This window comes from Lytechinus variegatus, chromosome 18, assembly GCF_018143015.1.
Source record: "Lytechinus variegatus isolate NC3 chromosome 18, Lvar_3.0, whole genome shotgun sequence".
NCBI classification, from domain to species: Eukaryota; Metazoa; Echinodermata; class Echinoidea; order Temnopleuroida; family Toxopneustidae; genus Lytechinus; species Lytechinus variegatus.
In genome coordinates this window covers 17,770,094-17,789,151 of record NC_054757.1, presented here as the reverse complement: position 1 = coordinate 17,789,151, position 19,058 = coordinate 17,770,094, and the positions used below count along the sequence as shown (strand labels likewise).

General features: G+C 33.7%; 1 protein-coding gene across 1 annotated transcript in view; it reads left to right on the top strand.

The window, feature by feature from the left end:
* LOC121432131 (endosomal/lysosomal potassium channel TMEM175-like) overlaps positions 1-19,058 on the top strand; it is a 33,215-nt gene that overhangs the window by 11,310 nt on the left and 2,847 nt on the right. The window contains exons 4-19 of the mRNA XM_041629987.1: positions 1,822-1,873; positions 2,342-2,377; positions 7,728-7,811; positions 8,907-8,975; positions 9,176-9,268; positions 9,705-9,783; positions 10,259-10,342; positions 11,015-11,069; positions 12,265-12,395; positions 13,200-13,234; positions 13,479-13,523; positions 14,444-14,518; positions 15,420-15,526; positions 16,148-16,228; positions 17,009-17,069; positions 18,608-18,670. Of these exons, the coding sequence (XP_041485921.1) occupies positions 1,822-1,873; positions 2,342-2,377; positions 7,728-7,811; positions 8,907-8,975; positions 9,176-9,268; positions 9,705-9,783; positions 10,259-10,342; positions 11,015-11,069; positions 12,265-12,395; positions 13,200-13,234; positions 13,479-13,523; positions 14,444-14,518; positions 15,420-15,526; positions 16,148-16,228; positions 17,009-17,069; positions 18,608-18,670 (1,150 nt within the window). The remainder of the gene's footprint in view (positions 1-1,821; positions 1,874-2,341; positions 2,378-7,727; positions 7,812-8,906; positions 8,976-9,175; positions 9,269-9,704; positions 9,784-10,258; positions 10,343-11,014; positions 11,070-12,264; positions 12,396-13,199; positions 13,235-13,478; positions 13,524-14,443; positions 14,519-15,419; positions 15,527-16,147; positions 16,229-17,008; positions 17,070-18,607; positions 18,671-19,058) is intronic.

Below are 19,058 nucleotides of genomic sequence, written 5' to 3'. Positions count from 1 at the left end.
CAAAGACTTTCTTTTAAAAATTCAAATTTTGCTCGCTCCCATCTTCTTAGAAAAAAAAATCACATACATGATCACATGATGTGCATCCTCATATTTTTTATCATTACGCCACTGCCTAAAGAAATATGGTTTAGTAGCATTTAATAATCCAGAACTAAGTCAAAATATTATGAAGTTCTCGTTGATATCCTACTCACCAATAAGGTCTAAATGCTTAAAATGCAATGGTTATCGTTTTAAAAAGCTACTATTAGATCCAACTGAAGGGAAATATTTTTACAATTTTATACAATGCTTTTTTTAGCTGCATGGATATCTGGGCTCCGGAACATAAAGTGTTTGCAATCAATCTCTTAAAGCTAAGTGACCAATTAAACTCATCGTTGCATTTGCACTTTGTCCAAAACACTATCCTTGAACCAATCACAGAGGTTCTTTCATATTTGAAATTAATCGGAAATGGAATTGTTAAAGGGAACCCTGATTAATAATTTAAAAAGTACTAATATTGTCCTGTACTTAGTCCTAGTATCGATAAATAAACCACAATGCTCTAGTATTTGTTTACTTTGATTGACACAGCTCTTAATTGACTTTGATTATTAATTACTCAGATGATAAAGGAAAACCTCGATTAAATAGGATTATCACTTTTCAGAGGATATGTGTTTTGATCAGTGAGATTTCCAGAACGGGAAAACAGGCTGATTATGCCCTTGACACGTTTCGTTTGGTGATGTGGAAAGATTGGGGTGCAAGATTTTTACCTGTGATGTCGGTTATAACAGGGATATTTCATCATTTTACCTATGATGAGGGTTATAACATATTTTTTTGCTCCACGGCGTATGGAGGTTTCATAAACGGATATAATATTTTGTCAAATGCTTTTTACGACAAAGAACAACCATGGAGTCTTTGTCGAAAATTCATGCTTGATTACTGTAGTTTCGTCCTTCACCAAAACGAAAAGAGAATAGAAAACTGTTTAAGCCTGTCATTTTAACAACAAGTTTTTTGTAATAGTTTAAAATTTTTAAACAACCTGTTTAAAAATGTTTAAAAGATAGTTGTTAGAGTGACAGACTTAAACAACGTGCTTGAAATTTTAAGCAGCGCTTTTAAAGTCTTTACTCTGGACAAACGACATATTTACAAGTTACGTCAGCTCTGAAACTGAAGACGAAACTGTACAAATTTTCTGATAAATACCTTCACTCTAAAATAAGTTTACCCAATAATGGATGAAATGGAAACATGCATGCTTGTTGGGTAAAAAGATATCAAATATTTTGCAAATTTTACGCAATCTTGCGTTGAGATTTGCATTTTGCCCAATATTGGGGAAAAATTACCTAGCCAACGTGCATGTTCCCTTTCTACCCAATACGTGGTAAAATATTACTCTTTGTTTTTAGATTCACTGTGTGTTTGACCCCCATACTTCGAAGGGGCAAAACTCCCTAACCTCAATTATTTGATGAATTAGAGGTTCAAATTTCTTTTATTTCCCATTTATTTCTATTGGTCTATCATTTAAAATTTGATGACTTATAATGTCGATATATGAAAAGGTTGAAAAGGAAATGAAAAGAAAATAATAATCGATAATACCTTTAAAATTATTTGAAAAGCTAGACAAAAAAAAAGAAATAAAAGGTTGGAACCATAAACAATGTCATGCCAATATATAATTCAAGGTATCCACTAAAATGTATGATCTCACAATACTATTTTGTGTATTTTTAACGATACAGCTCTTTGAAAATTGTCAGTGATTTCATCACGTTATACAGTCCTTTATTATTATTTTCCTTTCAGGGTTTTTGCAGGATTCGAACAAATAGGGGATACGATCTCTATCTTGAATGTGGTAAGGAGCATTCAGTATTTTCGGTTAAAGCATTTTTGGCATGTTGGGGGTTATCATTAGATTTTAAAAGTTTTTTTTTCGGTCCTCTTGAAATGAAATACCTCACTTTCTAGCACATCTAAAGAATAATATCAAATAATGTACCACCGGGGCACAAACGGACAGCGATGTTACGATTTTTTCACATAATATAGACAGGGTATATATAGCAGTCCTCACAAATGCTTTTTTAATTGGCCAATGCAGTATCTGCTCATGCGCAAATAGTTTCTTAATTCAAATTCATGATGTCACTAAACGTATATGCAACTCAGTCTAAATAAATGATTTATTTTTTTAAATTCTAATATGCATCTATTCGATAAAGCATTAAACTCTAAAGTTAATTTTCGAAATTGGCATAATTATATAATATTTCATTTTGTATCCGAACTCTCGATTTACCATACTCTTCTCATTCTTTCATAGGTGTTTCTTTTGTGTGTCAGTTCACTGCCGTACTTCGTAAGTATACCATATCGCATTAATTTCATCTCTTCATCTATACTGTTAAAAAACCCTGATTTTACAGGGGAAAAAGTTGCAGAAAGCATTAACAGAATCATTCTGTAAATTCATAAAACAGGAATTTTCTGCAATTTAACAGAATAGGTCTGTTTAAAAAGGGAAAATTGTGTTTTATTTAAGGAAATTTGTAAGATTCCATACACAAAATGCCAATGTCCTGTAAGATTAAGCAATCTGGTAAGATTACAGGTGTTCTCGAGACTCTGCTGCAGGAACTTCTTTTATTTCAAGTGTATAGTGTTCAAGATTTTCATAATTTCGTTCCCTTAGCCCTCAATTAATTGATGCTAGGATACTAGTATAAAATTTGAAGTACCGGGTAATTATATTTAAGAGTCTTATAAACATAAAAAAATGTGTATGAGTTTGGTGAGTTATATCATTGAAAACGATGCGGGGATTCATTTGTCACTGGGTGACTAATGCAGCAATTCTAGTATTTTTTTATTTGCCGACTTTTCTGACGAATATTCAAACGCTTGCAAATGTAACTGCGAAAATAACAAGAAAATCTGTTTTCGACATGAAAAAAAACTGTTTGCCAACTGTTTTGCAACTTTTTCGCATGGAATCTCCCATGATGACCACCTCACTTAATGCCCCCTTCTTGTGCAGAAATTACACTTTAAGAAGAGGGATAATAATTTATGAAATGTTCAAATCGACATATTTTGCCTGAAGAACTAATTGCTGCTATGGTACCATGCAGGAAGGGTACATACACGGTATATCTGATTACATCAGTATTTAACGAATCTCAATATTAATCGCGACACGTCGATTTAATGAGATTATCATCCGGAACTACTTCACGGTGCAATCTGACACCTCTCATTACACCGAAGATTTAGCAGACGACGCACGGGCTGCGGAGGGATATACCCTGTAGCAAATGAGTCAAAAGAAAGTAAACCTGATATCCCTCGAATTCCTTGTTTCATCGCCTTTTATTCAAAACAGTCCACCCCTTAAATTCCGAGAGATAATGATTTAATTGACAACTCAATAGTGACATTGATATGCCCTACAATTTGTAGAAAAAGGGTGATGAACTATATTATGTTTCCGAGATTTCAGGAGGTTAACGATTATGCATGCAATCCTACCCATATGCATTTGCAGAGCATCAATAAACTGTTGACTGATACCAAAGCGATAAATGAACTAAACTCAACAAATTCCATTTTATTTTTTTGAACAGTATCATAAAAACAAATTTGGCCGAATTTCAAATGCGGTATAGTGGTTTGGAAGAATTTGAGAAAAACGAAGCTATCTCGAAAATGATGTTAACTTTCTTTTGGATAAGTTATTAATTTTCGAAATCAGAGGAGCGCGCTGACTATCTGAGAACGCTTTAATTTCTTATCATGAAATCCTATGTTAGATAATGCACATTCATGTTTTTCCGAAGAGTTTTATTTTTAGCATTTAGGTGTTTATAAACATGATAAACGTAAGCGCTAATGAAGTGTTAACCATCTTTATCCTAAACGTGTATAGGTGTTGAATTAAACGTTTGATGACAAGGAACCAATGGTATCATATCGGAAATAAAGATGGTGTTCATATTTCCAATAAAACGTGTTCAAGTCTTTTGAACACTGTCGGTCTGGCGACGCTGTGACGGGGGGGGGGGGCATGGACTGATTGTCCCTTTTATTTTTCAAGTTAAAAAAATGAGAATAACTAAGAAAAAGACGAAGAAAGGGGAATGAGAAGAAGGAAGAAAAAATAGAGGTCTATAGTACCCCTGTTATTCAGGTGTGTGTGTGTGGGTGTGTGTGTGGGGAGGGGAGGGGTGACGTCACATTTAGATAATCTTTTTTTCAGTTCAGTTAAGTTCAAGCTTTATTATTTCTCATGTGTCAAATGAACGGTTAAAGGTTACAATACAACAATATTTCAAAAATGGTACATAATAAGGACTGAGGTAAATTGGCAATAAATCTTGGATACATAATTTAAAAAAAAAAGAAATGGTGTAATGAGGCATTAAAAATAAAGCAGAGATTGTAGAAATGTTAGTACCTATAGATATCATTTGTAAGTCATAAAGTCAAATTTAGATTGTATGTATAAATCCTTGTCCCCTTTCAAAATAACAAGCGCGTTCAATTTTATAAAAGTATTTCGACACTTCAAAATCTTAAAGGTAAGTCTTAAACTATGTGTGTACTTAAAGATGTAGTCATGGAAGAAATTTCACAGGTATGACTAGTTGATTTTATATAGTCCTGTCAAATTATCGACAAATTGTTGTAAAATGACAAAGTCAGTTGTTCAGGAAGTTGGGATGATCTTCCAAATTATGTCAGGAGGATAATCCAAGCGATGATAAATGCATGGGGTTGAAAACTCGATAAAGGGGTACAAAGGCGGAACAAAAATGCACCCCTGTTAATCATCGTAATAGGGAGCCACATCCGAAAGGGGGTAATCTTATTTTTCCTTTCATAGGAACTGTTGAGAAAAGTAAAAATGAGTGATGCATGCTCATCAGTAAAACAGTGAAGTATTTTGAGTTTGGAGACTTGTGTCGTTAGCATGTCGAGTCAAAGTGAGAAAGTATTTGCTGTGGGTGTGAAACTATTACGTGAGGGTGTTTGTGATGGTGGTTCTAATCCGACAAGACTATTTGACGCGCTCGCTCGCTATATTTATAACACTAACATAAAACTCAAGGTGTGGGGCTAATGATCAGATTCGGGGGTAATACTTTGCGATTTGAGCGGAAAGTTCTCCAGGGGGCTTGCGGGTATTTGTTGGAATCAGAGAGAAAATTTTGGAAAGGAAGTCGACGAGACAGATTATTTGCTTTAAATTTCGTAATGTTTACTACCTAGTGCATATCACATGAAACATGGAAACATGTTTTGACTCATGACTATAATGTAATTTTAACAAAAAATGAAATGTTTGCAATCTTTTGAGTCAGATGAATAATCATGTTTACGAGGCTCTCTGGTTAGAAAACATGAAATCAAGTACTTTCTTGGAAAATTCCACATTGCAATATAGGAATTATACATTATTGGTTAAGGCGTATAGTGAAAATAGCCCTTTTTGAATGAACTTACTAAACAGAAATAAAAGAAAAATTATGGCACTCTGTTAGTGAGTGTATAATACTTTAGTTAATCACGACAACACAGGCTTGCAGATGTTTTCTTGGCATAGCATCGAGTACCTTATCGACTGTTTCTCAACAATGCTATATTTTCTTCTCCTCATGCAACTCCTTGTTTCGTATACGTTTAATTGTTCCATTCCACCCCTTCCATGCCTTCGCTCTCTTTGCGTGATGTGGGTCGGCGTGTGCGTGCAAATTTGCAATGAACAATATTTTTCTATATTGTGTTGCATTTTGCCCATCAACCGGGGACGTTCTACATTCGAAACATCCCTGGTCCAGATAACCGTATTAAAGGACAAGTCCACCCCAACAAAAACTTGATTTGAAAATTAAACTCAAGTTGTATGTGTATGGCGATATGATGCGTCTGTGGTTCGCGGACTATTATGTCCGAAAATGAGCCCGGTTAGTGGATTAAATTTAAAGTTTTAGTTTATGAGACCACAAACGCTGTCCCCACTTTGGCGATTAATGATAAGTGAGTCTCCGACTGTCAATTAAAACGACGATGTGTGTATGTGTGTATGTGTGTGAGGGGGTGGGGTTGGTGTGTATTTCTGTCTGCCTGTCTCTCCCTCTCTCTGTTAAAGTATCTTAAAACGGAATCAAGTTTCACAATTCAGTTGCTGACAGATACCCAGGGATGTGAACTCCCAGAAGATCATCCAATTCGTCTCCGCGAATTGGCCTATCCAATAGACTTCCATTGACATATCCACATATGATCCAGGCACATTAACGGTGCCTAGCCATGCAAGATGAAGAAGATATGAATTTTGGATTAGTCACCCCTAAGAGTTTACCACCTCCTCGGTGAATCATCACTTTGAAGATAAAATCTGATCTGCAGGTTACCCCCCACCCCTCCAAAAAAAAAAAAAAAACAGGGACCCCATTTTTTATTTTCCCTTTGTTCTTATTGTTTGTATTTCAAAGTACCCCGGGTTTCTGCTACATGGTTAAACTTGGATCTGCCATATTTTTCCCCCAATTTTTTATTGTCACTGTTAGCATACCTTTCTCACGAATATCACCATAATTAAAAATAAGATGTGATCTGAAAAAAATATAACGTTAAAGATAAGGGGTGCATGAAAGTTGTGCCCAGGCTTTACAGCCGATTATCAAACACCTCGGTCTATGATCCAAGCATAGAGATATATACTAATAACAACTAGTAATATATCTCTATAGATTCAAGTCAGTCTTGAAGATATTTGATTTTTAGCACATTTAGTCTCCACCCCCCCCCCTTTTAAACACCATGCAAACACTATTTCTACGCACCCAAATTTCATGCATGTTTGTTGGTACCAAAACAAAAATCAATGACTCGTTAAAATTATGCAATGTACACGTCTTTTATATCATGAGTATCGATATTATTGGAACCGTTTTTCTTCGATTTTTCAAATTACTATTTCGATCGTTCTTTGTCATCCATGAAGGTGCCGTGGCCGAGTGGTATAAGGCGCCTGGCTATACATAGAAAGTCCGGGTTCGATTCCCGGCCGCGGCACCTCTGCCCGGCATTGTACAAGGCATTTAATGTACAATGCTCTTTTATCCTGCTTTCAAATAAATGGAAATGCTATATGCATTATTGGTAACTTGGGGTGTCTAAGTATACTTGTTATAACAAAAAATCTACCCATTCAGTATGGTTCAAAGTGTAATATATATTGGTTTGTCATATTCTCAAGCATTTTGCTTACAAAGTTCAATATTGAATTAATCTGATTTATTGTCAAAGCTTCATTGTTATATTTGTGTTACCATATTATATTGTTATGCAGAAGAAGAATATATAAATCAAATCAATAAAAACCATTCCATATCCGCTCACCCCCACCCCCTTCCTCAGAAGAACCCCTGTCTCCGAACACTTTTTTCAACATGTTTTTCTTAAGGTTTTCATTTGAGTAAACTCAAGGTAAATATAAGCAAAATTGACAAATCTTCATTTTATATCAATAACAAACTACAAAAATATTTACCAAAAAAGTGAAGCAAATAATGATCCTGCTCACACATGCACACTCACCAACATTAATGCACAAACACTAACTTTTATAAACATCAAACATACTCTATTTCCTTATTCTATATATATATATATTCTAATATATTTTCATACTGTTGCTATGTCAGGCATCCTTTATGGCATCTCATCGGAGCACCCCACTCTCTGTGCAGCTTTTTGCGTTCAGTCTTATGCTCATTGGGCTCACAATGGTAAGTTATTTCAACTCATTCATTTCACTTTTTAGGTTTGTAGTGAAGGTTCAGTGTCTTGACATATCATGGGAAAACAATCCCCTTTTTCAAGAAATGAACGGTTTTCCTCTTGCAGTTAAAGGGGAAGTTCACCCTGAAGAAAACTTTGTTGTAAAAATAGCAGAAAAAATAGTAAAAAAATATTGGTGAAGGTTTGAGGAAAATCCGTTAAAGAGTAAGAAAGTTATTAGAGTTCAAAATTTTGGATTTGTGACGTCATAAACGAGCAGCTGCCCCATGTGTTATGTAATATAAAATGTATGAATTTCAAATTTTGTATGGTTCCTGATGACTTAATTTTGTTTTCTTTTCATGATCGGGTGTGAAATGATTTGTCTATTGATATACAAAAGGTACAGTGAAAACCATTTTCAATTTTCTGAGAAAATGACATTTCGTTGATTTTTTACCATTCGCTATGTAGGAATGCTGCTCGCATATGACGTCACAAATCAAATAATTGAAATTCTAATAACTTTTTAATTATTTGATAAATTTTTCTCAAACCTTCGGCAATATTTTTTATTATTTTTTCTGCTATTTTTACAATAAACTTTTTGTCAGGGTGAACTTCCCTTTAAGTTGCATGAAAGAAATGTCCTGAGAACTAAACATCCCGTACTCCAATCCCCCCCCCCCCCGCTCTAAGCCGAACCACAAACGCAAGTCTGGATTCCGCTAAATAAAGACTTGCTACAAGAACACATGCACAAATACGATCAACCACTCAATAATAATGATAATAATATGGAGCTTTTATATAGCGCTTAATACAATACAATACAATACAGTTTGAAGAACCATTCAGCTTGAATGATTTCAGTAGTTTTTAAATATTATTGCAAATTATGAAACCCTGTTCTCCATAATTATGAAATGGCCGAAATTTTCACTGTACATAAAAAAAATGAATTGACAATCTACCATGATTTACAAAATCAATGATACTAAGGTATTCATACATGGTTGAATACATCCCGGGTTTAACTGTCCCCCTTTGATAGAAATATGGCGATGTACTTTGATTTACATTATATTCTTCTTTCTATCCAGGCAGTGATTGTAGCTTTCGCATACAGGAAGAAAAAGATGCTGATTCGCGAGTTTCGTCAGAGGAGATATGTGAGTAATTATAATTATTGAACTATTAAATTATCAAATTGGTAACAATTGCCCTTTTCGTCCTAGTGCTGCGATATACGTTTAATATCCATCCATCCATCCTAAACACTGCAGAAAACATTCGCATTTCTCTGATTACATTGAATTATTGGAAATAATCATGATAATGTAAACCGTTTGTTTCATCTTTCTTCATGCAGAAACCTTCGCTTGTGGAGTACCTGTTAGCCTTTGGTATTCACTCGTTATTTTCAGCATTAGCAGTGGCGGTTTCACGTCAGAGTGTTCTAGCGGTAAGTCTATATGCATGATAGAGGTACTTATTATTATTATGGGTACATAATAAAAAAACACAAGGCCCCCTTGGAGAATGTTAATTCGTTTACTGAAGGGACCGCTATATTTGAATAAAACTTATCATGGCAAATTGAATCATGTTTGGAGTAGTCCACCAAAAAAAAACCTTTTCACAATTTGGGCAGGAAAAAAAAGGGAAAAAAGAGAACACAGTTAACCAATGATCCTATTGCAAAATGAGTTTGAGACGTTCATTAATACAAGGTTTCGAAATGTGACGTAAAATCCGTTTTGTACAAGAGGTTGTGGTCTTTGCTTATTTATGTCTTTTTTGTTCTTTATGTGCATTTTTTTTTTCAAATTAGCTTACGGATACTTAGTACTTTATAATAAATTTAAAATGATTTACAATTTAATTTTCATCTATTTCAGTCGTACATCTTTCTTTTATTCGTTATATTTGCTGGATCGAGTTCAGCGCTCTGCATGGCCCTTTATAAGTACTTGTTCGGTATGTATAATCATCAACTTGAGTACAATACAAATTCATTTTAACGCCATTTTGGGTAGACCCACACAAAAGTCTTTAAAATAAAGGCACTCTAATCAGCTCGTTTAAAATCATTTAATTTATTATAATGTAAACATACGTTCAACATGCATGTTTATAACAAAATATCTAGATTTTTAATAGTTTTGGGTTGTATTTATGTCTCAATATTTTTAAGAGTAATTGTTACAAATTATTCCTGTAACACTGTGATTTCAAAAAGTATACAAAAAATGTAATGTACAGTATCAGTAATTACATTAGATCCCGGAGTCAAAGCTTAACCCGTGGGAATTAATGCTTCAATGATTAAACCCCAATCCAACCATTATTTGTGTCACTGAAAGATTTAATTATCTGACTGTTCCCATGGTACTTAGTTCGATCAAACTTTCATTAAAACAGCACAATCCAACCTTTCTTATTTATTACACAGTTGGTTCTAAGCAGCATCGTAAGTTATGGAAGCAGTTTTGGGCTCGGCTCTCAGCCCGACCCCTCCCTAAGACAAGAATAATAGGTAAATATTTAGCATGGTTACAATTTCCATCAGATTCGATAATCGCCTCAAAAGTGAATATTTAGCATGGCTAAAATTCTTATAATTTGTGAAACACCTAAAAAAAGAATTGATCTTAACAATGCCTACATTCGACACTTTTTATCCCATAGCCAGTATTAACCGAACATTTTCAAATTTGTTTCTACCCACTGTTTATTCCAAATCATTTATTTCCAGTTTAATGTTTCCGTTGACTTAGAGATAAGGTTTTGTAGTGAAAGCAAAACATGAATACTGATAATTACAAATAATTTTGTGCCTCTGATATTATGTTAATTATACCTGTATCACTTACTTCTTGTTGTTTTCATGTTGTTTGATATTTATGTCCACTGTTAAAAAACATACTTTGAAGATGTATTCCTTTATTACGATATTTTAATAAATAAATAAATAATACATAAATTAATTAATATAAATAATTAATAAATAGTCTCATATTGCCCACACTCAAAATATGATACTTTTCCCAACCAATTTTTAAGCCATTTGCTCAAATATGCGTACATTAATCCCTTAATGTCATTCAAATACTAGAATTTTTATTAGGTAGAATAGTTAGTATTCAAAGGAAAAACTGCCAACCAGTAAAACTTAAATGTCTTTTGATATAACATTTTTCTTTATTAGCTCTTATGGATGGAGTCTTCGCAGTCGTTGGAATGCTCATAATGCTAAATTTAATGTGAGTTTCTAGTAATCTTCTGTTGGATATGAAATGTAATGTCGGCCGATATTTTCATTTTTCCCAAAGTCCCAGATGATAAAATATAGAGATATCAAACTAATAGTTTCAAGACAGTATACTCTTTCAACAATCGGCATTCTTTGTTATTTTTTAGTCTTATTTTTGCTTCTTTCTGTTTCTTGTCCCCGTTATCTTCCCTCTTTCATTTGTTCTCATCACTATAAAAAGATGACCAGGGCCCCGTTGCAGAAAGAGTTGCAATCAAACGCAACTCTAAAAATCATGCGCAACTTGATTTTCAACCAATCAACAGCGCGCATTTGGGACTTGCGATTGACTTTTTGACTTGCGTTTAAACGCAACTCTTTCTGCAACGGACCCCAGGGCTATCCCCCCGTGGTGCCCACTATTTACATGTTTTATAGGTCATTATATATTGTTTGTAATAAGGGATCTTTTCTGTATGGTTGGACTATTATGATATGAGCAGAGAATTATCAATTCAGATGTACTCTCAAATACTGACCATCCAAACAATGGATTAAGATAAGTTCGTAAAATGGAAAATTGTTATCATTATCTTAAATATTTCATGTCTAGAATTCACAATTGTTATTGTTATCATCAAATTTTAAATCATTTAAAAGTTTGACCCGCCACTATTTACAGTCGATATATATTCATTTTAAATTCACGTAGAGTGATGAGAGTAATGGGTTTTGTCCACTCTGGCACTCATCGTATCTTTGTGAATGAAAATAATATCCTTAAGTGCCAAGTAATAAAATAATCTTGATTTTATCATTTTCCTTTCTTCTTCTTCTTCTTCTTCTCCTCCTTCTTCTTCTTCTCTCCCCCTCCCTTTATCTCCCTGCACTGTTAGAACATGTATCCTTAAAATAAAAGAAGTTCCTGCAGCAGAGTCTCGAGAACACCTGTAATCTTACCAGATTGCGTAATCTAATACAGGACATTGGTATTTGGTGTATGGAATCTTACAAATTTCCTTCAATAAAACACCCTTTTCCCCTTTTTAAACACACCTGTTCTATTAAATTGCAGAAAAAATCCTGTGTTATGAATTTACAGAATGATTGTGTTATTGCTTTCTGCAAAATTTTCTTTGTTTTTCCCTGTAAAATCACGTTTTTTTAACAGTCTCTCCCCCTCCTCACTCCACCCTTTCTCTTAGAGGCGAGATGGCGCCGCATCACAAGCTGGATGCATCGAGGAGCTCTCGACCCCTCGACTCTCGGCTCAAAGTCATTCTGTTTCAGGAGAGAGAAGTTCTCTTGGCTCACGGGGCAGCCTTTGTGTCTACAGGTAATGGTGGTGACGATGATGATGATGATGATGGTAATAGTGACGATGATGATGATGATAATAATAGTAATTATGAAAAATGAAAATTAAATATGAAATGAAATGATAATCAATATTTTATTGTTCGAAATAGAATCTGAAAATAGACATAACACCGAAATTTCATTTTACCCAATTGACCAGATTGCGACGTTGCTCCATCCCTCAAATCGTTGAACGCCATAGTGGGTATAGCAGCAACTCGCATCTTTTAACTTGTTTTGGTCTGACGAGGCTGGGGTTTGAACTCCCGGTTGTGAGACAGACGCTCTACCAAATGAGCCAATAATGATTATCATAATGATAGTTATAAAAAAAATGACAATGATAACAATGATAGTGATAACGATTATGATTTTTAAAAAAATGAAAAAAAATACATCCATTATTTTTTACGTATTGCTGACATGCCTAACATAGCTCCATGACATTCTTCCCAATTATGCTACAGTCTCACCTTCGAAGCCGACTCCAGACCAAACAAAATATTACGTTATTTTCAATGATATACAAGCGATCGGTTTGAATTCTGTTTGTTGGTGTGACTGTGTGTATAGCATTATTAGCATTTCTTCAATGCCATTATGCAACCGAGGACCTGTCACATAGGTCTAAATACTGCCCTCTAACGATAATGCCTGACATGTCTGAGAAACGATTGAATTCTGTGTTCTCAGAGTAGAGTATATAATCTCAAACTGAATTGAAATATTAGATGGCATTGTTTACTACCTCGTATTTATTCCATTTCCCCTTTTCGTATAGGAATGATGTGGTATATACACACCATGATTTCTAATGTAAGTATACTTTTAAATTGTAAAACCATGGTTAATTAGATTGTGGATATTTTTAATTATTTGGTATGACGCAGGGGGTGAATTATATTAACAACTCATTCGGATGTTCAACTATTTATATTGATTGAAGTTATCTATTTTCTTGCCAGTAACGAATTGAAATCAAACTCATGAAACATTTAGATTCACAAGAAAAATAATAATTCATTAGTTTTCCTCCTCTCTGTTTTATGTCCACTTTTAGCAAGTCGAAACGATAAGTAGATATATGCGGATCGCTTTGCAATTGGTAAGTAAAAAAAAGTGTTTGGTAAACAAAAAAAAGTGTTTATTTCATCTTTTTTTATTCCACTCTATAGCGTAGTTGAATGCGCTAAATGTTACAAAGGGAGACAGAAGTTCAATGGCCAACGATCGCAAATTGTGTCATTTAAAACTTGTCAGGAATCAAGTACAAAAGAACTCATTCTCCAATGTAGAGCAATTTTAAATGACCTCGTAATTACCATGCATTCCTTCCATCTATTCAAATTTGATTGTTTTTGGCGTTTTCATATCATTCATTAAAAAGAAAAACTTATATTCACCGAATTACTAAATAGGTACTTTACCATTTCATTGATTGTTCCATACATACTAATCTATTCATTCAGCGGCTTAAAATAAAGAGACGTTTGATGATGTATAACATTTTGTTATATTCATACTCAACGAAGCCTGTGCTAAAATTAGAAGAAGCCGAAATGGTATAAATTATGTTTGCATTTTATGCGTTTTGGTTTTACTTTCTTCGTTACCCAAGCTTTAAAGGTGAAGGAAATATTTTAGTAATCATTCTCTGACAGTTTAAGGAATTGGGTGTCTGTATGTCCTGGTAAATTAAAATTTCATTGTTAGACATTATTTTGTGTCACGATTGGCTATCCATAGTTAAACCACAATTAATTAGACCCGAGATCAGTGTATATCAACACGGACCATAGCATGTACACTTGTTAAACCCTTCTTGTTTAGTATATATAAAAGTGTTTGGAAATCTTCATTAGAAGTCACTGAGAGGCAAATAAGTTATTAACTTCGTATGCCTATATTCAAGGTATATTCCAAGGTATATTTAACGTTTATAATTTACTCAAACGCGCGACTAAAAAATTTGTAATTGTTACCATGAATATTAACCAATGTGTCCCTTATTTTTTTATGGTGCAGATGATGATTAGTCTTGGTCTGACGCCATACAGCTTTAGGCTTCTCATCAGATATTCAAAATCAGCAAGAGAAGAGGTGAAATATTAATGATTAATATATCTCCTGAGGGTCAGGGCTGTAATCCCTATGTACCCCCCCCTTGATTCTTATTTCTTGTGCACTGTTTGAATGAAAGAATACTTGAATGATTCTATATGTCAACGGTTATAATAATGAATATACTTTTTTTAGTTATGTTTTTATTGAAAAATCCTCAACATACAAATTATTTACATCAAATTTCACTGTGAACTTGATAGATTAATGCATGCATGATTGATAAGTAGATAATTATGCAAGTAGATGAAGAAATAGATATAAAACAACATACATCAATAACAAATTAAATGATTATCCATTATCTCAGTTGATTGTTATGCATTGATAACTAGCTGCGTACAATGTTGATAGATAAGATAGATAGACAAACAGACAGATAGATAGATAGATAGACAAATAGATAGATAGATAGATAGGTAGGTAGATAGGTAGGTACATAAGATAAGAAACACACATATATATATATTGGTTGATGGATAGATGTAAAAGAGAAGTATTTTGTTTACTGCTGTGTTTCATTTACTTTGGGTTCTTATGATTCTGGTCCAATACTGACGCAGAGGTCTTTCGTTTTTTTAGATTGACAGATATGCCAGCAAAATGGAATCGAACACAGTTAAAAAAGGCTGTTTTAGCCTGTCAATCTAACAACAAGTAAACTGAAATTGTAATCGTTTAAACGTTTTAAATAAGTTGTTTGAAAAGTTTAAGCAGTTTAAAAAATAAACAAAAGTTGTTAGAATGACGGGCTCAAACGACGTGCTTAAAATTTTGAACAGCGTTTTTACAGTAAATATTGAAATAATCCTAATAATGTGACGTAATTTTACATACATTCATCCCCACTTTCTCTCTTTATTTTCTTTTTTTTTTATAGAAATCATTACGTGAGAATGAGGATACTACAATTATGTTTCATTGTGGCCTTTTGATTTGTGCATCGGGAATGCAACTGATCTATTGGATTTCCGCCCATTGGAAAAGGTAAAATTACCATTTGCAAAATACCATGGCAATTTTTTTCTATACATAATTTTGTTCTTAATATGGACTTACGATTTGATAAATGACGTCCATTTTTTTCTGAGCTAAAATTGTCGTCGCATATTGGCGTATATAGACACACTAATAAAAACGTTTATCATGTTTAATTAAATCTATTTACAAGGTAGAATGATGAGTCTTAGGGTAATAGACATGACAACATTTAATCAATTTGCATATTTGATTCGGTTGCTAAATGTCCTCCTCATTTGTTTGTCGTGTGTTGGCTGTTGGTTTAGGTGGTTTGGGGGATGGTGTTGTTTGGGAGGATAAAAATATGAGACCTCAAAGACAGATATCATATTACGGTCGAACATTCTTATGATTGTGTATTTTATAAGGCTGTCTTTGTAAACATGACTGTGTGTTACCCCCAAAAAAAAAGTAATAATGATAATAATGATGAATAAATAGATAGATAAACTAAATAAATGGATAAATGAATGAATGAATGAAATGAAAAAATAAATAGAAATACAACAAAATGAAATGAAATAAAACAGAATAAAAAAATAACAATAATAGTAATCGAATTAAAATAAATTATTCTTTTCCCCACAGACATAGGCATCGTGTTCATCAGATCCTTGGGGTACATCATGTAAAATCATTGACCCTGTTGCTGGTTTTCCCTATACTCAAGTAAGTATGATATTGGAGATCATTGGGTTTGGAGTGCAGGGCCGTATGCAGTGGGGGGGGGGGTAGGCCCCCCCCCCCCCGAAATTTTGAATGCTTACATTTTTTACTGAAGTTATACAAAATTCACAAAAAGTAGGCAAAATATTCTTCTATTTTACTTTCAAGAATGCAAAAGCGCCCAAATAACAGACTCGGGTCGCTTCGCTTCCTTACTTTCGATAAAAAAGTTTGTGCGTCCTGTCCCCTAGCAAAAAATCTGCGTACGGCCATGATGGGATGGTAATTAATTGAATTCTTTACTTTTCCTTTATCTAATATTCTTCGAAGATTAACCTAGCCGATTTTTTTTTCTATTTATACAACTTTCCACTTAGATGGGATGCATTTCCCTTTGATAATCGTTTCATGAATCAATACACAGTTCCTTCATATTTTTCTTTTTACATTTTGAGCATGTGTCTCTTAAAAAAAATATTTACATAACAATCATATCATACATTAAAAATTCGAAAAATTGTTCAATTTTTTCTTTAAGAATGTGGTTAAAATCGTAATTATGACTTGGTGTGCGTGTGGAGTTCAAGTTTGACTGTGATAAAAATGATATCGAAAATTGATTAGAATTATTACTCTGGAAACAATAATACTACATTATTGCAGAGCAGTTTGAGACTTCTGATAAAGTAAGCGATAGTAATCAAGAATGATGATATTATTTTCCATTTTTGATCAGTGCGTAATTTTGATAAAATTATTCCCAATCATTTCATTTTCTAATAGCTTGACACTGTTTCTAATGGTGTTAAAACCGGGAACAGTAACTTCCATGACAGTATGGAGGGTAAGTTGAAACAATGAAAATTAAATCGAAAAAGAGTGAATTTTCACTTGCTTTTCACCTCCTTTGTACATGCCTTTAGAGTGACATCAATGATTACTCAATATAGAGTTTAGATCAAAACTACAAATGCAAAAAATTACTCATTTATTTTATAAGGTATGGAGGATAAGTTTGATGAATAAACATTAAATCTAAAAAATGAGTGGATTTTCACTCGCTAAGATTCACTCCCTTTGGTAGTGACGTCTTGGATCACTCAATATGGAGTGAATTAAGAGTGAACATACAAAGGTTTTAAACAAATTTAATTTCAAAAGTATGAAAATCAAATGATTTCTAGTGAAAGTCACTTTTTATCTAACAAAGATTATTCACTCCTTTTGAGGAGTAAATTATTCACTCGTATCCTTTTTACAGTAGATTCAAAGGCAATACACCACGGTTACATTGAATAACGCCATCTTGAGTCCTGTGAGTCGTTTCATCGCATAGAGATGTATACTAATTATGTTTCATTGATACTTTCGACTGTTCTATCTTGGCCGGTGCCTCAGAGGCCCCTCAACGATTCGCGCAATATTTTCGCCGCGCAAATTTTATTTGGCTGGTCCACGATCCGATTTTTTTGAACAAATCGCATTTTGCTTATTTTCTGAAAATGTGAATAAAAAGTATTAATTTATTTTAGGTTGAATTAACTGAAAGAATACCAATATAACGATTGTTGATGATTGGAAGCCTTTATTTTGGAGTAAAGGCCAAATTGGTTTCAAATCATAAACAATCGTACGATTGCTTTGACGTCATTACGACTAGATATTGAATTCGCTTTTATTCTAAAAAAGGATGATAGAATAGTCACAGATTTAAATATAGGAATTCGTACGATGATTTAAAACATTACACAGTAAGATATTCCATGACTCAATATTAGCGTCAAATTCTATTACGTTTTATTCCAAAATCGGGTCGCAGACCAATCGTAAGATGTGCCGTGGCCTTTACTTTCACGTCTTGCGCATTTTTTAGACCATTTGCGACGCCCTGGTCAGATCGAATAAGTTTCTTGGGGTTTATTGGCTGAGGGGCACAGATGTCTGACAGTAAATATAGGAGTTGTGATTTTGTGATGCTATAGACGAACAACAACTCAATATGTCGTAGGATATCAATTTACAAATGAAAATGCAATTTTCTTAAATAATTGAAAGTGAATTCATTTGTTGGACAGGTATATCATCAGATGCATTATTAATACATTACAAAAATGATTTCATTTATCATGCTAGACGGAGGAGCTGCCCGCATTATGACGTCACAAATTAAAGACTTTTCAAAGTTCCCAACTCTTTACTTCTTTGATGGATTTTCATCAAACTTTCACCAATATTTTCTCTACATTGTCTGATTTATTCAAACCGACGTATTGTCAGGGTAAACTCCCTCCTTCAGTAATCAGACAGACATTATAACTTTTTTTCATTTCTTTCCTCAATAACATGAATAATGAGATTTTTAAAATTATTTTTTGCTAATAGGTTCAGTCTGGTTCGGTGCTTATTTTCCTGGCTGTAAAAATGGTGTTCGAAATTTACACTTATGTAAGTACGCATGTCTGATGATTATGTTGTAAGATTTTTTTCATACATTGCAAAAAACACAGGTGTTAATTTAACACCAGCCCGGTATCTATATCGGTCCACACCAGAGAGGTGTTGAAACAACACCGTTTAAGAATTAAACCTTTATTGGTTAACACTAAAATTAGTATTGCTTAAATGCCACATTGGTGTTTGCCTAACGGCAAACCAGTGTTGTTACAACACCACTCTGCAGTCTCTGGTGTGGACAGATATAGATACCAGGCTGGTGTTAAATCAACACTGGCGTTTTTTCCAGTGTAATGAATATGAAAGATGATGATGAAATGATAATTCTGATAAAAAATGATAATTTTAGATAATAATCATGATAGAAATTTTGCTGTTC